Source organism: Podarcis liolepis (assembly GCF_965112155.1).
Source record: "Podarcis liolepis genome assembly, chromosome: 11".
NCBI lineage: Eukaryota > Metazoa > Chordata > Lepidosauria > Squamata > Lacertidae > Podarcis > Podarcis liolepis.
This window is the reverse complement of record NC_139565.1, coordinates 36787315-36814876: the sequence shown is the minus strand read 5'-3', so window position 1 is coordinate 36814876 and position 27562 is coordinate 36787315. Positions and strand designations below refer to the sequence as shown.

Here is a 27562-nt window from a genome sequence, read left to right as displayed (position 1 = left end):
TTGCCTGACAGTGGTCAATGTCAGAGGAAAGGCTTAGGAAATACTCTGTTCACTCTAAGTCCAGATAATTTATGAATACGTCGAATAGCCCTGGTCCCAAATGCACACCATCAGGGGACCCAAGTACTTACTTGCCTCCATTATGAAAACTACCTGTTTATTCCTACCTATTTGTCTCCTTTAAAGACAAGCAAACCATTAATAAGAGGTTCTGATCTTTTAATCTGTGCCTAACATGTTTCTGAATTATGATTCAGAATGCTTTAGAAAGCCAAGTATTTAAGAGTATACCTCCTGTCTGAAGGATAAAGCTCCACAGTGATAACATCAAGGGAGTTCCACGCCGAGATGGTGAGGCCATTGTACAGACACAGCATGCCTATCATCATGGATTCACTTGTACCAAACCACAGGAAGAAGCAGCTAATTCCAGAAAGAATCATAGAACCACCTGCATTCAAGGGGAAAGGAAAGAATCACTATTGATTTTGTCACGAGCCTTTCAAAGAAATGCCACATGGCTGGCATGACTCCAAATCACAAACAGTATCCTGGATATCAACGCAAAGTGTTGAGGCAGGCTGTGAGAGCCAGAAGCACCTGTAGAATTACTGGACCTAGGCAAATAGCCCACGACATCAAGTCTGAACCCAACAGGTAGGAAAAGGCAAAGACCCCTAAATACAGCAATCCCTGAGCCAGATTCCCAAGGGTCCTGCACTCTTGTCACCAAGGTTCTTGCAGCCCCCAAAACATTGCTCATCGGTGCACCCCTCCCTGGCAGAAACTAACAGAGAGGTTACAGAATGCTAGGCTCCAGGCCAGAGGGCTATCTTAACTGCCTTGGAGGGGCAGTTCGTTTAGGGAGGTTATAAGGGCCCAGTTGGACCTAGGAACCCCAAGGGAACAAGTTCTGCGCCTTGAGAATGCTCTGCCCAGTCTGGAATGCCAAAGATTTGAGTACTAGTGACAAAGAGTGATTAGTTCGCCTATAGAAGTGATTTTAGAACCAATCTTTATATTATATATTTGTACTGTAAACCACACTGAGATCTATGGGTATAGGGCAGTATAAGAATAAATAAATAAAATAATATATTACATGCCAGACACTTCTGTAATAATCTCCTGGCTATTTAAAAAGGAAAGGGAGGAGGAGCCTGTGAGTTTGATCAAAGGAAAAGCAAGAAGGTTGTTGAATCATTTCCTCTCACCATTTTCCCCAGTTAATTACCCTGAGCTGCTTTCCCACTCACAGGAAAATGAAATACAAATATCCAAATCTTTCAGCATGCAAGTGAAAAAGCAGCTTTTTTGGAATCGGCTAGTGTGGGCTGTGGGTTGCTATTGAATAGGAAAAAAGAAGAGAAAGACTATGTCTAGCTACCTGGAAATGAGTCCCACTGAACTCAATGGGATTTACTTCTGAATATACATATATAGGCTTGCACTGTCCATAGGACCATTCCCTGGCTCAGGCACACAACCTTCTGCAATTACAAACAAACAAAACCATTGGCTTGTCCAATTTTACCCTGGACTTGTAAAGATAATTAGCTAGACTTCTTTCTGTTTATCTGCAGAGTTCATCAGTAGAGGATAGGGAAGAGTCACTCCCAACACCTGCGCTATTGCTGCTTGATTGGACAGCGTCATGCATGTTCCAACTCTACAGGTCTCTGAGTCTGTGTGCCCCAGTGAGAGCGACAGACTGGTGGCAGTGCTTCTGTCAGTGCAAGGGCACAGCCCCAATCTTACCAACCACCCCAGTTCCCACCACACATGAGACTTCCAGAAGATTATGTTCAAATATTTTTGTAGGGTATTTCGAATATACCAATTAAGTATTTTTGAGGAAACAGTTATCCCTCCCCTCGCAGGAAATTCTTAAAAGTAGGGTTGTGAAGGATAATATTTTTTAAAATCCATTTTCATGCAAAGTTCATACCTAACATTGTTAAACGCCCAATTCTGTCCATCAGAAGAGCGGAGACAATATTCCCTGGTAGTACAGCTAAAGTCCCCAGGAAATTAACGAAGTAAATCCAATAGGCACTGTAATCATCGTCAAAGGATATTTGACATCCTGTCTTGTTGTGAATGAATGTGCAGTTTACAAATTGACTGCCAGGATATTTATATGGTTCAAGATCTATGGAAATGAAGAAAATGAACAATATCAGGAATTCACAATTTGTTCAAATTAGGAATTCATCTGTTTTAAAACATTTCAAAAACTGATAGAAAACAACAACAACAAACTTTTGTATGTGGGATAATGGACTTTTTTTCCAGATAACGAATTAGATGTAATTATCGATACTATATGCTTCCAGGACAGTCATATGCGGAACCTAGTGGCAGATTGGTGTGATCTGCATCTCAGGGAGTAAGTCCCATTAAACTCAATGGAACTTACTCCCTGAGTAGATCTATATAGGACTGCACTGTAACATTATTCACACCCATCATTCACAAGTCACACTCAATGCCTTTTTGGGGGAGGGTGTGCAATCTCCTTATCCAGTGTAGGACTGCACATTCCCCTAAATAAAAATAAATAAATCTGCTGTTTCTGCTTCCCTGCCATGCCCCACCCCATCCTGCTTTTGGCCAACTAGAAGCCAGATATGCAATGCCACAAATTCTTTACTGCCTCACTGACCAGTACTGAATCATGTTAACTCTTTAGTTCTCTGCAAAAGGTCTGGTAAACCAAGGTTTTAATATTTTCATGGTCCCAATGCTTTCTCAACCACCCACAGCTGCTATTTACATTAGAAGAAAGGTATGTGCTGATTGCATTGATGTCCAGTTTGGGTCTCAAAGTGTCCTGCCTTCAAGAGCTCAAATGGATGGGGATCCCAAAGAGGGCTTTTTCAGGTATAGGCCCCTGCTTACGTAATCCTCAGGCAGGCTGGGGAAGGCACCAATCCTGTTATGATTTAGATGACAGCTTAATACCTTTTTATCATCTAAGGTTTTGGATGAGTAACTGGTGGCTTGTCTTTCTGATTGTAGATACCTTTCTTGCTGCTGTTTATCTGTTTTTAAATTGTATTTTTGTTTTTTTAAGGAATCATTACTGTAAATTGCTTTGGAAAAGAAATGTGATATATAGACATTTTAAATCAAATCTTCTTGTGTATCAGAAGAAAACTGGGCTGGGAATTCCAGAAGTGGGGGGTTCTACCTCATAGAAGCCCCAAGTTCCTATTACTTTAAATGCACCCAAAGGCACAGATGTCAGAATGTGCAGAGTGGTTTACACATTACACAGATAAATGACCACATACATGGAAGATAGATAGCTACACATTGCCCATTTGAAATCATGAATGTTCCCTCCCACTGTTGACTCAAATACCTCAGTGATTTGTAGCCTAATATATCTCTGAGCCTGTCTGAATTTTTGCAAAGGGCTTTGACCAGAAGCATAGAAGTTTGACCTGACCTGACCCAACCTGACCTCAGCTGCAAAGGTTTTACCCTTTCCCCATGATTCAATAAGCAGAGAGCCTCAGAAACTGCTTCATGACAGAGGGGCTCAGGGTTAGTTGGCTGGGTTCTTTCCTTCATTTTATACACCAGGTGCAGCTAAATCTCCCTCATTAAAATGGACATGGAAGCTTGGCCATAACATAGATGACATGGTAGAGTTTACAAGCCCAGATATCAATTCAACATAAAACAGTTAGTAGGAACACAGAGAAAGTGTTTTTTTAAAACTTGTTTTGTATTTCATTGCAATCATCTATGACTGCTTTACTCCTGGAAAGAAATGCTTGAGAAAATGGAACCCCCATGAATTTGGACAGCAAACAATGAGTTTCCTTCCTGCAAAGCATACCTGTGTTGAAGAAAATGCTCCTCACAAAAGTGCAGTTCCTGAAATACGTATTCAGCGTAGTAACATCTTCAAAATAACAGGTGTTAAAGACAGTATCTTGAAATGTAACCGCTTTGAATTTCATCATTGTGAACCTGAGCAACAGAAGAGATTTTTACAGTCAGATTTTTACGGTCATCGTGAACAACAAGAGGCTATTCTCACCTGGTTTAGCTGGCCAGTCGAAGCCATTTCCTGGAATGGGGCCACTGTTGGATGCTGATAGCTTCTAGGAGCCACAGGTGAGAGCTCAGTGCAGGGTAGGGGCCAAAGGTGGACAAACTACCCCAGAAGGAGCACAATGTGTCCCTCACCAGAGGTATTACCCCTCCCCTAACACCTCATACACCCTTAAGGAATAAATACTACTCAAATATGGAGTGGGGTCCCTAAGACAGTTGGATGGCACCTTGCATGCCTCCTTCTAGTAACTCCTGCAGCCAAGCTGGTGCCTAATGTATTGCTCTGCTTTCCTTTGGACCACATCAGTGAGGCTGAGATGGAAGTCTTGTGGTCTGGGCAGCCCAGGACCTCCATACACACTGCCCAGATTCACACCCCAGGGTTTACTTCAGTGCTACTGATGCAGCAGTTTGGCTTCACCCCAGAGGTGTACTCCATTGTCTCTCAAGACAGATGGATGCCAATAATTCATCACTCAATTCAAATGTTGCATGCTAGTAATTCAAACTATGGAAGTAGTATCTTCAAAGACAGCATGGTCAAAGGAACCATAACAACTATTAAGGATGAAGACTGATTGTAGGAGGATGGAGAGGAGTCTGGATATTGATGCACACTACTATTTCTTTATTTCATAAAGTTAATTCTGATTTAATTTATTTAATTTATCTCAACCTGTCATTGACGAATGTTCCATTGTAGTGAATCTGATTTTCCAATGTAAAGTTGAAGTCAAAGTCTTTTATTATCTCATTTTCAAAACTCTTCCTTCTAGAAGCATACTCATCTGCTTGTAGATGCTTAATCACATCTGGAAACCAGACTGACAATCCATAGTATCTGTGAAAAGCAATAGATACAATTTCAATGAATCTAGTGTCAAAGCGGTACAGAAGAATTAGATTTCTTAAAACTTCGCTGAAACACACAATACACTTGTGTTTTGTTGCATATACACTGATAAACAAGTGATGTTTTAAAATTGGTTGCATTTGGAAAAAATAACAAACTGCCATTTAGTGCTGAGAAGCCAAACTATTGGCTTGCACGTTGCCCCCAACATGGTCACGAGGAAATCTGAAGCTCAATTTCTATAAGAAAAACATCCATTATTTGACTATTGATCCAAACTCCCAAAATGTATTTTATATAGTTAACTTTTTACCTTTATCCTCTTTACACTGCATTTTGTTTTAATACTATGGCTGGTGGCTGATGCAAATAAAGATTCATTAACCATAATTTAGCAGGTTGTCCAAACCTTAAACTGTGGTTAATCTTAACTCTGGTTAGTGAAAACAAACCAACTTCATCAAATATGTTTTGAAGTTGCCTTGTTTCTACTAACCAGAGGTAAGAATAACGGCAGTTTCTTCTGGTAGGGATGACACAACAAAATTCAGCTAAGCAAAAATAAAAGCAAATGCTTCTGTATTCTGTCTCACAGCTGTGCCCCCCCCCAAAGGAAGAACCATATGAGCCCAGTGCAGCCTAGGTATCATTCTTGTAACACTAAACCATGGTTTAATGCTACATCCAAAACAATCCATTTTGTGCTAATGTGTTTTTTACCTCATAGTTTTATATTGGAGGAAATGCTCTCTTTGATATCTGTAATTCTTCCTATGTTCTGGAGTTACTTTATACAACACCAAACTTAGTGTGTTTCAGAGAGAGGACTTGGTAGAAAGACTTCATATGTAAAAACATGTATGTTCCATACATGTATGTTCCAATAGAAGACATGATCTTCTATTGACAGCTGTGAAAATTTAATACTTGACAAAAATTGCTCTATTTTTTTCTTTTCTGTTTTGCTTAATCAGTATTACAACCACTTCATGTGTGTCTTGTTGCTCTTACCCAAAAGAAAGAGTAAACCATACTACTGCAAGTTTGGTTGTACTGTCCTTGACGGGATAAGTGAAACACCTCATAAAAGTTGACCAAATCTGTGAAAGATGAAGAAAATAAACATTTATTTTTAAATTTCAATTTAGAGTACTATGAAAAGGATAATCATCATCATCATCATCATCATCATATATGCTAAATTGAAATTATTGGGAAGAAACATTGGATAAAAGCAATGTATTAAATCAAAGTAGACACCATCATCTCGAACATCCCTGGTGAGCATGGCAGCAGAGAGCATTTATTCATTCTTTTTAAAAACTAAAGCACATCGTCTTCAAATAATTTTTCTGAGGTTAACAACAATCTTCAATGGTTACATTTCTATAGTTCTGCTTTCATATTCAGTGCAAATAATATTTTTCAAATTATTTACTTACACCATCCAGCTCTGTACGCACTCTGACATAGCACCGCTTGTACCAGGTTCCTGTATCACTTTCTATTTCTATAAACTCATCTATTTGCTTGGGAGTTTTTATCCTGTTAACCTATGTGAGGGGGGAAAAAAAGATTTTTATGTTCTTTCCCCTTAGCAAACATTATTTGATATTATGCAAATAAGGATAGGCAAACAACTTCCACCTGTGATAGATAGTCTTAATTGTCTTGTTTACCTTAAGAAAAAAGGGACACTTTCCATGCTTCCCAGTAACTATAACCATCTAAATTTTAAGTGATGTTGGGCTAATGAGGCATAATGGTGCAAATAACAACTTACTGTGAAAACTTTTTCAGGCTGACCACGAGCTCTCATGTTTGTATCATGAATTTGTTTGAGAATCATCCAAGCTTCATCATGTTTCCCAACCTACATATATGAAGACATTTGGTAAATGGACACATATATATTAAAATAGAAATTGAAGAGTAACATGTGGGAACTGAGATTGCTGAGAAGTTATAATAGCTAAGCAATTGACCTTTCCTGCCTCACTCACAATCATTATTCCCTTGGAAAAAACTGATAACCATACCTCCTATAGTCTCAGAATTCACCAGCTGCTCCCCTTTTTAGCTGATTTTAAACTGTGTGGTGTGGTATATTGAGTGCTTGTCACATGTGTGAAATGGCATATCAGCTGCCACTTCCAAAGTCCTACTGGTTTGACTTTGGGGGACTTTGATGGATCTTTTTAAAAATTCCTCCCATTGGTTCAAATGTGCGCAGGGGGGGGGGGGTTAGTTCCGACTTGCATAGGTGGTGGCCCCAATGCTGGGGTCTCTCTACCTTCTTCTGGCCAAACACAGGTGAGAGCACTGCTAGCAAAATATCTATGTCTTCAGAGCATACAGTATACAGGACTTCCTAAAAGGCAAAGAAGCACCTAACTCCCTCCAGCCAGCAGATCCAGGGGTTAGAACTTTTCTGGTGTACATAAAGTTATTTTACCTTTTCAGTTATTTTTATTCCATCTTTTAGAGCCACACCTTCAGAAGGCAGTTTACAAAACAAGATTTAGAACCAAGAAAATTACAGTTTTAAAAAATCCATAAAGTTTTGTGGAATCAGACCTTTAGAGCTCTTTTGAAAACCACCAAGGAGGAACCAAACGTTCTCCAGGGAGGGGGTTTCAAAGATGTGGGGCCACCACTGATGAAAAGACCCTGCCCCAGTCCCCATGAGTCTGATTTATCTTAATGGTCATCTAGACAGCAGAGTCTCCATGTCTGACCTGAAGCCCCAGATAAACTCAAGTTGTTTAATAATATAGGCATTTTACCTCAAGCAAGAACCTTGGACTTTCTGGCATGAAAGTAAGTGCCACCACAGCGGAAACACAGGGCAGAGCACACATAATAACAAACACTCTCCAGCTGTGAAACTGATAAGCAGATCCCATGCTGAAACTCCATCCTGGATAAGGGAGAAAGCACACGCACACATAAAAGGGCAATGCCTTAGAAACATGGCATATTTTGTATGGCTGACTTTGTTGATCATGAGAAGCTTCTCTTTCCAGTCTATTTCTGAAATTCCTTTTAAAACAGCTACTTTGAGATCTTGTATAGAATGTCCTGGGAGATTGAAGTGTTCTCCTACTGGTTTCTCTGTTCCAGTAGGAGAACACTTCAATCTCCCAGGACATTCTATACAAGATCTCAAAGTAGCTGTTTTACTACAAAGGAATTTCAGAAATAGACTGGAAAGAGAAGCTGCTGAATTGCAACTCATTACCAAACTTAAAACCATGGAGAGACCTGGTCTGAACAGAGACATTGGATTCTTATCTCATTATACATGACTAAGCCATTTCCCACCTTCTCACCCCTTGCCTTTTCCTGTAAGACCTATTACAGTTGTTAAGAGTCGTCAACAGGCTCATCTCAGCTATCTGCCAATCTCCCATTCCCACCACCCTTCTGAGTAATACCCCTCCCCACCTTCTCACTATATAGAAGGATCTGGCAACTTCTGTTTCAGTGTATCTGAAGAAGTGTGCATGCACACGAAAGCTCATACCAAGAACTAACTTAGTTGGTCTTTAAGGTGCTACTGGAAGGAATTTTTTTATTTTGACTATGGCAGACCAACACGGCTACCTATCTGCATAAGAAATATGGTTTATTTACACACATTTACACCTGAATTTAGGTGGAGGGAGTGCAAAACATTACACCACAACAGCATCTCTTGTTGTTCCCATCATAGTTTCAGCAGGAAAAAGGAAGGAAGAGTACTCTTCCAAGCACTAGCATATGTAATGTAACGCCTGCCTGCCTGCCTGCCATCATGGAACCCAAGGTCTTTCATCCAGGCACTGACCAAACCTGGACATGCTTAGATTCAGCAAATTGGATGTATAATGTGTTCTTAGACCACATTCCAGGCTTATAGTCTTTTACAAGATCATATTTGGTAATATATATGCTGTTTAGCTCATTCACAACTTCACATTCATTTTTTCTTGGCATCAGCATGTCATCACTCAACTAAAAGCAGCACGTTTCATGCTGCATATGGTTTTTCTCATAGAAAAGATTGATTTCACTTTTTTCCCCCTTTTGTCTTCTAAAAAATTACTTCCTGCAAATGGAGATTGAAAGCTGTCTGGGAGCTCTGCATGTTCTGGTTTTTTACCATCATCCTTTAAGAAATTCAAAGTCAGGCTAAAGATTAAATTGACATACAGTTGCTGGTTAGTTGTCTTTGAAAAGTGAATCAATTATTTCTCTGCACGTTTGCCATGCACACATTCTCACAGAAAGTCTGATCTAACAAGCTATCATCAAAAGTGATAATTAGCAAAGATATTGATTGCTCAATCAGATGTGCACAAGGAAATGAAGCTGTCTTTCTCATACCAAACATCATATTAAAAATAAAGGGAATCACACTGGTTTACACACTAGCCCTAATTATCAATAAAATTAATCTTCATAGAAATGAACATAAAGGTTAAGTAAATTCTGAATCTGCAATATCTCTTTCCTGTGCTCAGCTCTTTGTAATTATTTAATAAAGGATAAGAGCTAAATCCAGTCAATACTTTAGCTTTAACAAATCACGTTGCATGTACTTATGTATCACACAGCCAATATGTACAAGTTAGCAAGGCTGTTTGTCCTGCAAACAAAATCCTATGGGAAAACTCTAAAACTGCAACTGCTATATTTATAGCACTTATCTTGGTTGCACAGGGAAGATATAGTCAGTAAAACAAAAGACCTGCATAAAATGTCTATTTTAGGCCCATGGTTTTCAGACCCACAGAATCCACAAATTCACTGGCACTATCACAGGAATTAGCCACACTGAAGTAGGTAAATTAGGATTATATTTGAGTGATTTCCAGACCAATCTTCATTATCAGGAATTTGCTACCTTTGTTCATGCTAACTGCTTCCAGCGGGACGCATTATACCTGTCACAGACTTGCTGTGAGACATGGAATCTTTGTGGTAAGTTTTTGTTCTCTGTAGCATTTAAATATGTTCACTAAAAGTTGTAGTACCATCATTGTTTATGCCTCTTCTGCCACTGATAGAAAAACTCACAAAAGCATGAAGCCACATTACTGGGTTACATTATGGTCTGGTTTCTGTGACATGGTAAGCCAAACTATGACTTACTGGAATCATGCAAACTTGCTTGCACCCAAAGAGCCACTTGAACCCTGCTTTTTTCCTCCTTGGTCCTTTTAGCTCAGTGCAGTGTGGCAGCTAAACCATGGTTTGGCTTAGCATGTTGAGAGAACCTGGTCTCATGGTTAAGCTCCCTCTCAACCACAAGCTGTAGCCAAACCTTAGGAGTTCAAGCATTCACTCATCATCATGGTTTGGCTTATCATTACGTGTGAACACAGCCAGGGATTGTAAATAAACACTATGGGATAATTTCCATGGGGCTGCCACACTGGTAACATTCCTCTATCAAGCCTTATTTCTATTTCTACTTTTAAGAGTGACTGCAGGAAAGAATCCCCTGCTGCTTCAGTATAGCTGGTCATACATTCTGATGCAAACATCGCAATTCATTCTAAAGCTAACACAAAGTCACAAAATGCAGCTAACATTCCACCTGACGGCAGATACAGAGAACATGAAGCAGTTGCAGATTTTTACCACTTCCTCAAGAATACCTGCTATTCCAGAAAGGCTTCGCTGTTACTAGACAGTATGATTTAAGAGAAAGTAGCATGGTCGTGAATATGTGGAAGGGTGGGGCAGGATGCTGGACTACAAGGTAGAGTGTGGTTAATCTGCAAAAATGAGGTGTCATGTTTGTACTACGGAAGTTGGCAGCAACCTGGGATAAACCTGATTCCCAAAAGCAATTCCACTTTGCAAGCGGATTCTTTTATGTCAAGCAAGTTATACTGATATAAAAAGTGACTACAGATGAAAGTAAACAATATCCTCTGACTTCCTCTATAGCTCCACAATCCAAACAAATATAAAAACCAACCATTCAATACCTACAGACCTAGACACCTATAAATCCAAGGGCTTGATTCAGAGGATTCCTAATAATTGTGTCAGATGTTTCCTTCTGTCAGTTGTAATTAAGCTTTTGCTACACACCCAAGTCCGAAATGTTTCACTTGCAGTTTTGAAATAGTATAATTACCCAAAAAAATCCCAACAGGGAATAACATTTGCCACTTATTCAATCCTGACAAGTCTGCTCTCCTTCATGTTTCCATATTACGGTAGGGTAGCGAGCCAGTGTCTTTTTAAAAAACTGTTATTTTAAAAGTATTTTTAATACAAAGAACCAAACATACATTTACACAGGGTTGTGATTCTAGTCCATGAAGAGTAATAACAATAAATGTGTCACAATAAATGTGTAAGTCATTAAGGTGCCATAAGACTCTTTGTTAATTTTTGCAGCAACAGACTAACACGGCTGCCCTTCTTGAGACAGACATTTTAGAACTGATTCTAAAAATGTATGCCAAATGTATTTATTTGAAGATAAACTCTGGTGCCAAATGTAGATATGTTATTGGCTTCTGACCAGTTTGCATCCACCACCCTTTCACTATGACACAACAGGAAGATATATGTGTTCTTTGTCTGATTCATTTAGAAGGCAATGCAGCTCTGCAGACTTAAACTTCACCCTTGCTCTCTGCAAATGCTGAATTCCAAAGTCATTAATCTTGAAAACAGCAGCAAGTTCCAAGGGGCGACGGGTTGTTAAAACAATAGCCCAAGTGCATCCTGGGAACAGTTTTCTCAGGCTGTGCTGTAAAATAAAACCTACAGTAACTGCATTTTTCAGCCTCTGCAGCAGCTTCACATTGAATATCACCTTCTCACTCTACTGATTACAAGAAATGACCAAATGAATCACCTAACCTGCAGTGACAGATTACAGAATGGTATTAGCGTAGGACAGATCAATGGCAATGGGAAAATGTACGAAGATTCTAATTTACATAGAATCACTTACTTAAAACATTAAGCCAAAGGCTGTGAAAGTGGCTTTCTCTTTAATATGGTTTACCCCCCATTTTCAACATATTTGTTAAAACAGAGTAAGGGAAATTTCTGCAGAATGTACCAGTATTTTGCAACAAAGAAATGGCTTTTACATGATTTCCGCAGATGAATATATGTGAAATTGTCATGTCATAACAGATCCAATTTAAATGTTTGTGCAAACAAACCAAGATTTGGAAACCAATAACAAAACGTGGCAGCAAATTGTGGTTTGTTTGGAGTGATACCCAGTTCAGATATAATGCTAAACCATATACAGTGGTACCTCGGGTTAAGTACTTAATTCGTTCCGGCGGTCTGTACTTAACCTGAAACTGTTCTTAACCTGAAGCACCACTTTAGCTAATGGGGCTTCCCGCTGCCGCCATGCCGCCAGAGCACGATTTCTGTTCTCATCCTGAAGCAAAGTTCTTAACCTGAAGCACTATTTCTAGGTTAGCAGAGTCTGTAACCTGAAGCGTATGTAACCCGAGGTACCACTGTAATTGCGACATTTTCCTCCAGTACGCTAGCAAGAAGGAGCTACCTTCACAGTAAAAACAAAACAAAACATTAATTATGGTTTAACAAGACCAGCAAACAAAGCTATTGAATGATCTGTTAGGACTGTGCCAGAGGTTCTCCTGTGAACATTTTCGGGGTTGAGAAAGGACCTTTGTGGGCTCTCAAAACATTTTGTGAAAGAACAGAACACCAAAGGCATAGGAAAACTAATAACAGCAATACTTCTCTTGATTTGGGCAGGTTAGGCTTTTCTGCACCTTTTCACACTAGCTTCATAGATTTTACTCTACTTCAGATACAAGGCTAAATCCACCCTGTGTGCATAGGCTTGGAAAACTGGTCCACATCAACTGGTCGAAGCTGTTAGTACTGCTATTTTTACTGCTATGTACTTGCGCGGTTTAATTTGTTTATGAGTAGTTTCTTATTTATGATTTACAGTATGATTTATGAAGTAGAATTTGTAAGTTGTGTTGAAAGCTAAGGAGAGGAGATAAGAGGAGATAAAAAATATTTAATCAATAAATCTTAACAGAGCTGCATGTTTTAATTATTACTTCATCCACCCACTCTTCATTTAGGAAATCTGACCTGAAATATTTTTATTCATATTGTTATCACTATGAGGGACACAGATTGAAGAGAGTTATTAGAAAGAGCAGAATTACAGGATTAATGTGTGTGGTTTTAAAGAAAAAATATAGTCAGGGAAGTTTGCTGAACAGCCACTGGGTGGCACCATTAAAGCATTCAGATCAGTAAGGATTCTGACTCTTTAGTAAGGGCTGTGTACACACTCCAGTTCACTCTGCATCCAGTGTGCTTCCACCACTGGTTTGGGAAGCTGTGTCAACACAACCCAGTCACAATCCGTATCCTTCGTGTCATTTCTTATGAAATACAACGTTTTAAAGCATTTGCTGCCAAACAAACTCTAACTGAATTGAGAAAAAGAATGACCTAAGCTGCATTTTAAGCCATTAATATGTACACAGCTTTAGTGGGACGCGGGTGGCGCTGTGGGTTAAACCACAGCGCCTAGGCTTGCTGCTCAGAAGGTTGGCGGTTCGAATCCCCATGATGGGGTGAGCTCCCGTTGCTCGGTCCCTGCTCCTGCCAACCTAGCAGTTCAAAAGCACGTCAAAGTGCAAGTAGATAAATAGGTACCGCTCCGGCGGGAAGGTAAACGGCTTCCGTGTGCTGCTCTGGTTTGCCAGAAGCAGCTTAGTCATGCCGGCCACATGACCCGGAAACTGTTTGCCAGCTCCCTCGGCCAATAAAGCGAGATGAGCGCCGCAACCCTAGAGTAGGTCATGACTGGACCCCTTTACCTTTACTTTATGTACACAGCTTAAGATACGTTGTTGGGAAAACAACCAGTTTATTATAGTAAGTCAACCTACATTCTGAGTATACTACAGTAAATAACTAAACTTTTTTTGGTTTAGACTGAAATACTCTGGCACAGACAGAAGCTGAGAGACACTGCTGATGGACTTAGAGGTTTCGTTCAGTATCTTAAATAATACTGAATTACAACAAGTGTGTTGTCAACTGAATAAACAACTGGAACAATACTAATATTCTGACAGATCAGTTATAGTATAATTGAGGTTTGTTCCTTGGCTACAGAAAACTACCATAGCAGGAAGAAGGCAAGGCTGGAATCTATTTCTCTGACATAACTTTCTATATACGTACAGGCGTTATTGTATTGTGGATCATTCGTTCATTTGAGCACAACACACCTGCTGTCTGTAATGGCACAGTCAAGAAACAGGTTTACCTCCTCCTCAGATATTTGTGAAAACTAGGGCTGTGTCTGGCTCTCTTGTTACTATTAGTTTCTAATGTTAACAAGCAATGGCAATGCAATAAAAGAAGGCAGTAATGCTTTTAAACGTTTGCCCTCATCTGGGATTATTTATAAAAACATATTGAATTTCTACTTCAGGATCAGTTTGCTGACATTTAAAAGCAATTACGACTTTTGGAAACATTTCCCCAGAAATCTAAATTGGATGCCTCAGCTATTATTAAAAATTGAGTGCCAGAGCTATTGCTGATATACAGGAGAGAAGCTGGAGCCACTTAGATTTAAATCAGGTACTCATTTAGTACTCTGCATTCAGGACTATGAGAAACCCAGGAGGACTCCCATAGAGGCCATGCTGCTCTCAACGCAAAGGTAATGAGGGTAACTATGTGAATAACCCTTAAAAGTGTGTTTGATGTTATTTATCCCCACTGCGATGGTGTCCAATGCCTCAGAGTTCCACATTCTACACATGGAGAACTGGGGCCTAGAACAACAGGACTACAGTCGCCAGGAATACTTGAGCAAAACATGAACCCATGTCTCTCAATCCAACTCTAGTGCCCTATCTACAACACTGCTGCTGATCTGATGTATCTTTGCTTGAGTCAGGTGTGGATATAATGAGCCATGACTGAGTTCCTGGTTTGCTGAGCAGACATGCATATAAAGCACAACTGCGTGATTTCCATGCCAGGAAATCACTGCAGGCAAGCACTCCCACAGTAGAAAATGATTATATGGGAACAGAGGCAAAAGAACAGCAATTTACTAACCAGCTTGTGAAACTACTTGGCTTTGTCATTACGATTCTTCTTTTTTATCACCTTCAACATGCAAAATTCTGCACCATCTATTCCCTGCTGTGCTCACCTTTTCTTTAAATTGTATCTTTTGCTCTCTTAATTCTAAAAAGGCATACCCCAGTTCAACAACCCAGGGCTGTAGTTTTGGGGTTTATTTGTTATTGTTGTTAAATTCAACTCCAATTCAACTCATTGTAGTACATTAATCTTCAGCTGGTGGGTCACAGCCTGACCTAAGGCGGGTCATCGCAGGACTATACTGTACAAATTTATTGAACTTAATAAACATCTCACATTCATTAAGATGCCTACAAGAGGTTGCATTATATTTGAGATTTGCGCTCCATAACAAAATGGGTTATGACCATGCAATCTTACTGCTGTCACTGAGAAAGTGCATTGAACCCAAACTGCTTTATCTGCAGATGGGAAGATGCTCCACTTTTAGAAGTATTTCCTCCTCTGCAGATATCCTCATAAGGACAAATCAGCTGACTGGCAGATATAGAAAGCATTTTTGAAGGCATGCTGCCAGCTCCAATGAGCACAGAAAGCACATCTTTAAAGAAGGTGGCTGTAACCATTGACCAGCAGTTGCTGCAACCTCCTTTGAATGTTGACATGTGTTAGTCACCTGTCATCATTATCACATCAGGTGATTGACAGACAGATGTTCCTGCCCATCCATCAATGTTGACAGGGGTGGATATAAGGATCCACTGCCTGGATCCAATTCCCCATCCCTGCCTTACCTCTAAGCTATAGCCCTTCCCCTAAATAACCTAGACAACTAATAATGTGCAAATTAACACACCTAAGCACATGTAACTTGTCCGGAATTATCCCTCACTGCTTTTCTACTGGTCTTTGCATTTGTGCTCAAAAATGTGAAAGGAGCATGGAAGAAACAAATTAGTGCAAGTGGAGTCAATTCCACTACCAGGGCTCAATCCAGATATACTTTCAGTCCATTTCAGTAGCTTCACTTGATGATGGCATCTGTTCCTCCTCACAAAATTTAATTTAAAAGAAATTGCTCACTCAGTAGCTGCACATATGTAAAATGTATTTTATCCTACAACTTCAGCCGAGAAAGCAATGTCACAATGAGTTTTTCTCCCAACTTGCTTTAGGGCAGGGATAGGGTACCTGTGCCCTCCACAGATGTTGTCAAACACAACTTCCATCAGCCCCAACAAGTATAACAAATAGTCATGGGAATTGTGTTCGAACAACACCGGGAGGGCTAAAGGTTCCCCAACCCTGCTTATTGACTCATTCTCATTAAATGGAATCATCACCAGTAACCAAAATGGTATTGCACGCCACCCCAATCTCCAAGCGGTACAAGTTTCCAGGGTGTCTAGGTGCTTACCCAGGGTTCATTTTTCCTTTGGAGATATGAGATACTGCAGAGACTGTGGTGTCTTTGGGTATCTATGGTTTATTTACGCATATATATGCAACCTGGGGTTCACAGCATCAGCACCCCAAGAGGGTCTTGTTTCATTCACAGCCACAGCCTTGGATTCAAGCAGAAATCAATCTTCATGTTCTGCCTTCTCTGGCTTTCTAGCCTGCAGCTTTACTCCTCCGTCACATCACAGCCAACTCCTAAATTCTCGACTCTGGCTTTGTCCTTCTAACTATCTAAGAGCTGGAAGAGATGCCCCATATATTTGCCATCTGGCACAGAGCCCCGACTCTTCTGCTCTCTTAATAGCAGATCACTTTTCCTTTGTTTTCTTAATGGCCTTTCACCCAGGAAATTAGGTAACTGAACACAGTAAGCCAGCCTAGCTTACATTTTAACACTGGCTGGGTCCCTGGGTTAGAATGGGTCTGGCACCCACAAACTCATAACAATATATTTGGGGGGGTGTTTAAAAAATTGCCAAAACAACCTCCTTATGGGTTGCCATCCTGCTTTGGAATGTCATTTCCTGTGAAGTGTGATTGCCCTCTTCCCACGACCACCACTTTGCTGGCTTTTAGTAGGATTTTAAAGGCTTATTTATTCTACTCTACATTTGGTTAAACTTAGAGCAGCATGCTTTTGACTGAAGTTTTCATTGCTACTTTCTTGTTTGCTATTTTAATTATCCATGTGTTGGATGTACAACATACAACAAGTAAGTTGTAATCTGCTTTGTGAAGGCTTTTACCTTTAAAAGTTGGCTAGAAATCTAATTGATGGATTGAGTCATTTTCCTTTTTTTATATTTTAGCACCGGAGTTGGTTTTGGTGTAAACATGTTCATTTACTAGAGGGAAACTGATCCCTTAGAGAAAGCCAAGTGTACTACCTTTAAAAGTTGGCTAGCAATCTAATTGATGGATTGAGTCATTTTCCTTTTTTTATATTTTAGCACTGGAGTTGGTTTTGGTGTAAACATGTTCATTTACTAGAGGGAAACTGATCCCTTAGAGAAAGCCAAGTGTACTACAAGACCTCTGGAGAAAAAGGCTGCCATCTGTGCCACTCTGGCAGGTGTAAAAGGTGAAATGCTTGGTTCATCAGGAGGCTATTAATGACTAGAAAACACAAGGTCCTGCTTCCCTTACTAGAGGAAAATTAACACAGGGGCGCATGTAATTGGAGAGTTGAGCTACAACTCAGACACCACTCTAGTTTTCCACCTCTATAGCAAGTCTTTAACCAAAGCAATTCTTTCATATGCAGATTTTTCCAAAGACAATGCAAATAAGAGTTGCTCATGAAAACTAGTATGGAAGAATTAAGAGATTTCATATCACCCCCCTGTGGGGCTGCCTGTTTTCATTTAGCCTCAACAGTACAGAGAATGTGGTAAAAGCGTAATCAACACAAATAAATCCTAATGTATCAAAATCCATAATTGGACAATACTTTTTAGGAGGCTAACCAAAATGTTACACAATAATGAGCAAGGTTTGGAACTGTTACCTAGGTTTGATGTTAACCAAAATAATGGGTCAGGAAGGGGAAGGGCAGGGGAAATGGCAGTGTTAAAGTCACAAAGTCTGCGATGTCCCACTCTTGAGATGGGGTTTAGAAAGATGTAGCAGACTTAATAATTTAGGCTCTTCTACATGCTATAGATCATTGTCAAACAAATACATACACAAAATAAAACCAAAATAAATAAACCAGAAGTATGTGAATATATAGAAGGTAGCACCTGAAACTATTTACAGTGGTACCTCTGGTTACGTACTTAACTCGTCCTGGAGGTCCGTTCTTAACCTGAAACTGTTCTTAACCTGAGGTACCACTTTAGCTAATGGGGCCTCCTGCTGCCACCGCGCCATCGGAGCAAGATTTCTGTTCTCATCCTGAAGCAAAGTTCTTAACCCGAGGTAATATTTCTGGGTTAGCGGAGTCTGTAACCTGAAGCGTATGTAACCTGAAGCACATGTAACCCAAGGTACCACCAATAAAGCCAGACCACAAACTACATACATGCATATTTATATCTGTATGCCGCCTTTCCACAGTTCAAACCCTGCTCAAGGTGGCTTACAACATGGGAGCATGTGGCGCTGTGGTCTAAACCACTAAGCCTCTTGGGTTTGCCGATCGGAAGGTCAGCGGTTCGAATCTGTGTGATGGGGTGAGCTTCCATTGCTCTGTCCCAGCTTCTGCCAACCTAGCAGTTTGAAAGCATACCAGTGCAAATAGATAAATAGGTACCGCTGTGACGGGAAGGTAAACGGTGTTTCCGTGTGCTCTGGTTTCCATCATGGTGTTCCATTGCGCCAGAATGCTGGCCACATGACCCAGAAAGCTGGCTCTGGACAAAAGCTGGCTCTCTCGGCCTGAAAGCGAGATGAGCACCATAACCTCATAGTCGCCTTTGACTGGACTTAACCATCTAGAGGTCCTTTACCTTTACCCTTCATAAGATGAAGAATATCTACAACATAACAAAAGCAGTCATAAACAATAAATAAAATATTAAAGCATACACAACCAAACTGAACTATTTCCACATCAATCACAACAAAATCTAAAATAAAGTTTAAAAAGCAGCAACAGCAACAACTCCCTACCCAACCTCCCCCAAACAACAACACAACCCAAGTCTGTTCAGCAACCTCAGCTTTTTGTAGCTTCAGTCAGGGCTCTGCCCTCCCACACCAGGTGGAATAATGGCCTGCAAGACACGCGGTGGGTCTTCCAGGACTCAAAGCCAATATGGTTTCTAGAGCAAACAGGTTAGGTACCAAATCATTCTTTTTTCTCTGGCCACTGCTGAGTCTCAGCTTATTTGTTAGTTTTTCCAGCAGGGCAATATCCCACACTTTAGTTTACCAAGTAGTAAGATGTTCTTTTTATGATGCTAAGACTCTGAGGCTGCATATACACCATACTTTTAAAGCATGTGACTTGTCCCAGAGAATCCTGGGAATTGTAGTTTACTCCCACAGAGCTACCATTCCCAGCACCCTTAACAAAGAAAAGTTGCCAGCATTCTTTTGAGTAAGTCATAGAATGTATGGTTATATATGCAGCCTGAATCTCCAGTTCAGTATCCCTAGCAGAATCCTAAATTGATGTTCTCTGGGTAGAGCAATTCTGTTCCCTTGCAAGTCATCATATTATTATTTTCTTTCAAATAAATAACTGAGAAAGGGTAGCCTGCTATATACCAGGAAAGAAAGCTAAGAATATAAAGAACATGCAAAGACTAACTTCAAGCATGTTGTATTTTAGTTTTCTTACTCTCTTTCCTACATTATAGCAAGAACATTGACTTTTGAAAATTTTCTGCAGAATTAGAGAGAGAGAGATTAAATTACACCTACTCCCATACCAGGGTCCCATTGTGCTATTGGCCACAGTCCAACAGGGAGTTTAGCAACTCAAGTCAACTGAAATATGGCTATGACATACGTTAATAGGCACTAAGTATTCTGTTATTTATCTGCTGGTCTTAGTCAGAAAACAAGTTGTAAAGAAGGCATGATGATTAATTTTACAAGGGTTCATACCTGTTGATGATCACATGTAAGCTTTTAAACTGCACCAGAAGTTTAAGCAAAATATGTACAGCATACCTGCTCATTAAAAAACAACCAAACAAACAAACTTCATTGGCATACAAGGACAGGAACATATGAATCAAAACATATGCTTTGAGATCAAACTATACAGCTTTAATAAGGTTAAAAAGTACCACTCGGGTCTTATGATGACGTAGTTTCATGGCATTGCTCAGATATTTTGCTACTTTCTCCATGCTATCATGCCTTCAGCTATTCAATAAAACGTAAACCCTGTAGGAGTCATAACACCCTAACCACTCCTTCAACATGGGGCTCAAACATTTATCACAAATTACTGCATAAAATGGACAGTAAACAAGGCATGTGCAATGGTCTTGAACTGTCCTAGACCACAAGGACAATACCTCTCTGAACATGGAACCTTCAAGAACCAGAATGGCAGGTGGCATAACGCTAAATCTTGCAAGGGAAAAAGCTCCACATTGGTGAGGATTATATAGGTAGATATGGAGCGATCTTGTCAAACCAAGGTAGGATCCCTAACCCCAGTGGTGAACAAGATTTGTCTGGGTGTATCAGTGAAAATTCACTCACTATGCGTTAGGTATCAGTCTAGACACTGCACCACACAGGCTAGTTCTAAAAAAGCAACTGGGCTGTCATTATTAAATATTTACACTGAACCTTCGATAACAACAGTTCAAGGCAGATCAGAGACAACATGAACTTGGAAAGGTAATGCTCTAATTATACAACAAAAAGGCTGAACAGGCCACTGTGGGTTAATGCTAAGCTGATACCATTGAAAATCTCATTACAAGGATTGCAGCACGTAATTGAGCTGGTTCTATGGCTGAGTGAGTTAGCAGCCCCCGAGATTTATATACCCACAACATCTATGGAGAGTACGTGATTGGGTCTGGCTCAGTGCTGTTCTTCAGTCACAGCATTTTAAAATGCATAAAAATAGAGATGTAGGAATCAGCAGCAAATCGAAACTCTCTGACAGGGTCCGTCTCCTGCTCCTCTCACCCCACTACAAAACACAGGCTTTTGGGGAAACATGGTATACAACCAACAACAATCTGTAACAAGGAAACAGTGACTGGAATAGAAAACTGCACTTTGTTTTCAAAAGGTTACTTTCTAATTCCTTTGTTTGGCTATCCTTTTAGAGCGGTGTGGGGGGTGGGGTTAATGTAATTTATTTTTATAGGCATGCTCATTAAACATACCTTTCTCATCTGCACAATTACACGACATGATTGGTTTGTTGTCTTGCTTTGCTTTTACTCTTAAGCAAATACTTTGATCATTTCAAATGTAACAATTTTTTCCAGTAGTAACTTTGCCTTGATTTCACATGCTCCAACAAAGAGATTCATATGGTTAGGATAAAGCAAGTACAATCAAAAGGAAACCAATGCAATTTTCAAGTTGTCTGGCCCCATAATGGCATCTAGGCATTCCGTCTTGGTGACAGTAACCCTGGTTTAAGGAGCCATTTGGTGCCCAGCTTATATATCTGAGTTTCTAACACTGCCTGAAACTAAGGGTGAGAAAAGAATCACATGAACTGTCTTCCCTGAAACTTAGGTGAGCATGTGGAACTCACACCAGAGAACATCAGTATGGTGGAGGGACATCCGCTACTCATTCACCCACACAGTTTCAGCACTGTCCTCCAGCAGAATATACAAATTGTAGGGATGTTTAATAGCTCTGGAGAAGTGAAGAACTTTAAGAAGCTGAGAGAGCAGAACTGACACAAAAGGGAGGATTTTGCTTTGCACCTAGTTTCAAACATATCTGCAAAACAAAAGAGGCTGTGGAAAGACCTTAAATATCACTGATTTTGCAAAACAACAACAACCCAATAATAAGAAATGTGTCTCAGCCATACCTCAGATTCTTTCCTTATCACAGATACCTTTAAAACATTGTTAACATCTTTGATTAATCGCTTCTCTTTTCTTGATCTCAACATTTATGCCCTTCAAGACATCCTGTGTTTGGATGCCCATAAATCACTTACTTCCAAATCAAGAACGAAACACCCGTTTGGTTGACATATACATTTAAAACTCGATGAATAGTATTTGGAAGGGATACATATGTAGAATTTGTGGCATGACAAGCTAAGAACACTCCTGTCATACAAGCCTAGGCATCGTCAGGCAGCTGCCAAAGACCAGCTTTCCAAGAGGGGCCAAAACTTCCTGGTGCAACCTGGAGTTGAGAGGAAGAATCAGCTCAGAGCTGCAGCAACAACAGACTTCCACTGTTGTCACAACACACACATGCAAGCAAAAACACATACAAGTTGTTGTTTGGCCCACAGGCAAAGAACGCAAATACCATAAGGATAACATCCTCCAAAGAGAAAGCAGCAGGGGTTTTTTAGGGTGGGGGTGGGGAGATGTTTATATCAACAGCTCTTGTGTCTGATTTCTCCTTTTAAATGTGTGTGCGGGGGGGGGGTGAGAGAGAGAGGGGGGTAATCAATGATATTCCACTGTCCCATCTAGTTTGACTTTGGCACTGCCATATATACTTTGGCTTTTATTTTTAGAGGATTTCCACTCCTCGTTTACCATATCTGGGTAAGCAATTCCCCTCTTTTATTTCCTATCCAGCCTATAGAATCACAGGAAAGGGTAATTACTGCGCTTACAAATGAAATGTTTTCAGCATTCATTAAGCAGATGTGCTAAAATGCTACTTAAGCTACTAACCACAGAGAAGGCAAACATTTAAATGATTGGGGTGGGGGACACACAAAAAGAAACCCTTTGCATCATGGTGTAATCCTGCACTGAAAATCCACTGGATCAGGGGCTCTAAGGTTTGGCAGAAGCCGCCAATGGGCGTAGCCAGGGGGTACAGGGAGGTGCAACTCCTCCCCCAGATCAAGTAAAAATCCCCCAGAAGCCTCAAGTTGCCCACCCTTGCTCTACAGTGTGTGACAGAATATTTGGAATTGGCCACCAGGGGGAAAGAGAGGGTAGTAGTTACTCCTTCATTCTCTTCTAGACACTCACAAACTAGTGGTATTATTATTCTTTCCTTTATATCTTCCAATAAAGTACTCTCTTTTCCTGACTTCATTTTTTTTTAACCTATTGTGGCCTGAGCAATTCCGTGGGACACATTTTCTGCAATAATGTTTCAGAACTCTGTTGTCCATATCCCAGTCAGCATCTCTATTGGAACTCTTAAAAAAAACCAAAAAACCTACTTTTATATCGGCAATTGTTTTTTCATTGTATGTTTAATTATTGTAACCTGCTCTGGGATGTCACAGTAAAGGGCTGATGAGGTATCTAATAAAATAAAATAAAATATAAAATACAAACTGCCCACCCCACATTGGATATGCACTTGTCCATGTGTTTATGACACACAAAAGATGTCTGGTTTCAGCATGCTAAACACATGTCCAATGCCAGTAAGAACACAGACCTTCAGTATTAGACAAAATCAAGACTGTTTTTTTTTTCTATTCTTCATTTTACAGATATCCAATCTGGTGTTGGTGCAGCAGCAGCAACTTCAGTAAATAATTTTGGAACACTTCTCCAAGGTGTGAAGTAGTTTTGGCTTCTATCTCTCAAGAACAGTCTGCTGTTGTGACAGCAGGGTGTGAAATCATTTCCTATTCTTTTATTATGGACCATTGTAGGCACATCCCTGCCTTATGAACGACGAGATCTACCATATCAGAGAGATTCTAATCTCCCTCTAGGGACTGCAGCAGGAGAACAGAAAAAGTACAAATAATTTAACTTACAGTTTCCACCTAAAATCATGCAAATTTTTCACCTATCCTGGATAACGTCAGTTCTCTTCCACAGGCTGTGGTGGCTCACTCAGTTTGACTATTCCATCGTAATATTATCACAGCTAAAATCCCTACCACTTGCACCACATACAAGGATTGTAGTAGCTAATTCCATCCCCCTACTTTCCACCGCCACCATTAATTTTCCTTTATTCACATATTAACACACACACACAGGGTAGCTGGGGTTCAATATGGAATGAACAGATAAACAGACTAGGAGTGTTAAATTCTAAAATTCTAACAAATGTATTATTTATTTAAAACATAGCATAATGTACTATAAAACAATACCACAATACTGTATTTTGGAACCCCCTGCCTATTGAGATCAAGCCTATTGAGATCAAGCAGTACGGTACTCTTTTCAGTGCCAGTTAAAAACATTCCTGTTTAGAAAAGCCTACCCAAATGCTTAGAAAATTGCGGTAACTTTAATCTGTTTTAGTTTTTTAAGTTTTGTATGTTTTAAAATAAGGTTGCAATTTTTAAAATTGATTTTACTGCTTTATATTGTGTAAACCACTTTTGAGGTGTAAATTTTATGGCATAAATATACAACTGCCTAATGAAGTGGTACAGTAAGATACACTACACATTTCTTCTGTACTTAAAGATAAATCCTAAGGTGACTTGGGCCTCTAGCAACAGTGACAAACCCAGGAACACTCCAAGACTGTGCACATGTTCATTCAAAGATAGTGCAACCACATTCTGAACAGGTAAAGTGCCGAATTCCCACACTTGGGAGCCACCCACCCACAGGATTTCCATCTGACAAGGATTCAATTTCAGTTTACTAGCACCCATCCAGCCCAACACTGCATCCAGTGTGACTTGGTACTCGAATCTCTTTAGCTCAAAGAGCTACAAGGAATGATAACATACCTCCATTAAAAAATTCAAACTCCAGTATAAATAGGCTTCATCTCAATATGTACCTTAATTCATGCTAAGTGAGAGATAAGCATTTGTGTTATGTATTGCGTAATTATTTTCATTGGAATTTAGCTAGAACAAGGACCTTATAATTTGCTGATACAGTTAATGCTGAAAACAATGGAGTGCCTTATTTTTCCCAAGGGAACTTCCAGGTGGAATATTCCTCAAGAGGCAAGCACATGGATTCACTACACCTGATGCCATAAAGCCACATGAGAATTGTGCAGATTCCAGTGGTGTTTCTTGCTAGGCTGTGCAGCAGACCAGGCATTAGCATGAATGACACAGTCCAAGGGACGGAGGCATGTGATCTTGTGCAGCCGTGTTGCTCCCCCAACTCTTTTTGTGTGTGGAACATGATTTCCAATCAGGGCCATCCCCAGACATCTTGGCCCCTGGGGCGAACCCTAAAGTGGTGCCCCCTCCCATCAGGGAAGAAGCGATGAGTGAAAATCTACATCAGGAAGAAGTGGGGAATAAAGATCTACATCGGCAACAAGGAGGGAACAAAGTCTACACCTGGATCAAGGGGGATGGGTAAAGATCTACATCGGGAAATGAGAAAATCAAATCAATGTTATCAACTTCAGTTCCTTGAAGTGGGAATCAAAGGTAATCATGGATGGTAAAGGGGCCTGCTCTGAATCACACCAGGCAGGTGAAGAGTCCAGGAGACCCCAGAGGGCAACTCCTGCCATTTCATCCCTAGGGATGGGAGGAGACAGCATGGAGGCAGCTGATGAAGAGGCGACAGATCCAGCCTCCAAGGAACACACAGCAGTAGCGGCAGCAGGCAATGCATTCCTTGCCTCATGGATGGGTTGTCCTTTCCAATATATATGATTCTCCCCTAAACTGCAAAAGCAGTATTGCCTGTATCTCCTATCCGAACACAGCCCATCATTTACTGCATCACCAAGGTCTTTAAAGCTATGTCTGTGTCCAACAGCCAATGTCTATGTTATACCAGTTATGTTCACTCCTGAAGAGGGAGTCAGTTGAATGAATCATTATTGTGGCAAGTTTTCTGTATCCCAGCCTGCATTTTTTTATGATAAAGAAGCTACATCCTTTGTTATCCAGGATCTGGGGTGGCCAGTTTGACCAATGAATCTGCCACAACATTTGGAACTACCAAACAAAAAAACACAGATGGGCTCCTAGATATGAAACTGAAGATCAATGATGAAAGGTTAAATTAGGCTGACTTAGAGCTGTAGGATAAGCCTCAGATTCGTCCAACGAGAAAATTAGTTCAATGCATTGCAGAAAGGTATTTTAAATACTTCTAGGCTACAAAGTACTGACATTTAAAAGTTAGAGGACAACATTGCAATAAAAATGCTAAGTTATCTACACTAAAATAAAGCAAAGTAACCTTTGAAAGCAATTTATTGTAATCATGTATATAAATACCTTGCCTTAAGGTAAGTTTTAAAAATGCATATTTTGTAAAAGTTAACAACTGTTGTTCACTCTTGATAATTTAAAAATGACTTTTAATTTTACTTATATGCTCAGCTTTGCTAAAGAAAAGTATTATTGCAATTATAAAATATATAAAACTTGCCATCACACCTTAGACTACATGTATTATAAAATATCCTACACTAAAAAAAGTATAGTAAATTAAACTGTTATGAGTATGCATATTTATATGACCTCATGCATTTATAAACCCCTTTCTCTGTCAAATGACACTAGTAGAAACCAGATTTGAAAATATATATTTGCATGGTCCTCTATGCAAGTGAGATATACCTCTAAGCAATTGGGTACGACCAGGCCTTTTTTCCAGCTGGAACTGACTGAGCAATTATCAATATATAAGAGGCCAAAACAAAGGAACTCTTCAAAATAGCTCTCATAAACACACCCCAATGTCTGTTTAGAGATTAAGTTAATCATATGTTAGGAACATAAAATGTGTGGACAAGTCGAATCACAATAGTACCACTACCTGCTGTAAAGTGTTTGCCCCACATTCTGCTTCTTTAAAACAATCAATTCTAACACTGAAATGCCTTGTAATTGATTATGGCTTAGGATTTATGTACATTGATAGCAGTAGCTTTATGCAACAAAAAATATGCTTCTTACCATAGTGAGGGATGATTGCCCAGGCCATGGCGGATGCATAGATGCCCCCAATCATCCAAAACATGCAAAGCCAACTTAAGTGTTCTCCACGTTTTTCTCGAGCAAGAACTTCAGCAAAATAGGAGAATACAACTGGAACAGCTCCTCCAATCCTAATTGAAAACACAGAGTATAAATTGAATACAACCATAATAGAAACTATGAACAAGCACTGTCTTTATGTGTGTCTTTAATGGGTAGCATGCAAAACAACTATTTCACTACACCAGCCTAGTGTGTATGTAACACAAAGTGATGGTTTGCCTAGTCAAAGTGTGGTTTGCTTCAGTGTTCAAACTCAGCCCAGCACATTAACCATTGTTTATTTTCTAGCAACCAACCATAAGGTGAAATGTTTGTTTTGGCTTACAAACCATGGTTTGTTTTGTCTAGTTTGGCATTTTGACTGAATGCAATAATCTTGCTTGGCCATGGTTTATTTGACAATCCCACCCCAGACACTCACCAAGCTACAGTGACATGAGGTAAGAGCATTGTGGGGGGACCCAGCTTGCTGAAGAAATGAGACATTGTTTGTTTTTCCCTCTGTTTGAAGATTTGAGGCTTGTTGAAATTAACTTAGCAAA

The 27562-nt window shown here is 40.0% G+C and overlaps 1 protein-coding gene across 2 annotated transcripts in view; it reads right to left on the bottom strand.

Annotated features, from left to right (window-relative positions):
• The window catches only part of SV2C (synaptic vesicle glycoprotein 2C), a 91905-nt gene that overhangs the window by 23272 nt on the left and 41071 nt on the right, over window positions 1-27562 (bottom strand). For both annotated transcript variants that reach the window (XR_014517068.1, XM_083465299.1), the window contains exons 4-12: window positions 26937-27088; window positions 7711-7844; window positions 6708-6797; window positions 6367-6477; window positions 5936-6024; window positions 4748-4912; window positions 3851-3984; window positions 1949-2152; window positions 292-451 (exon numbers count right to left, since the gene is read on the bottom strand). Coding sequence is in view for 1 of the 2 variants with exons in the window: in XM_083465299.1 (XP_083321425.1) it covers window positions 292-451; window positions 1949-2152; window positions 3851-3984; window positions 4748-4912; window positions 5936-6024; window positions 6367-6477; window positions 6708-6797; window positions 7711-7844; window positions 26937-27088 (1239 nt within the window). In the remaining variant the exon portion in view is untranslated. The remainder of the gene's footprint in view (window positions 1-291; window positions 452-1948; window positions 2153-3850; window positions 3985-4747; window positions 4913-5935; window positions 6025-6366; window positions 6478-6707; window positions 6798-7710; window positions 7845-26936; window positions 27089-27562) is intronic.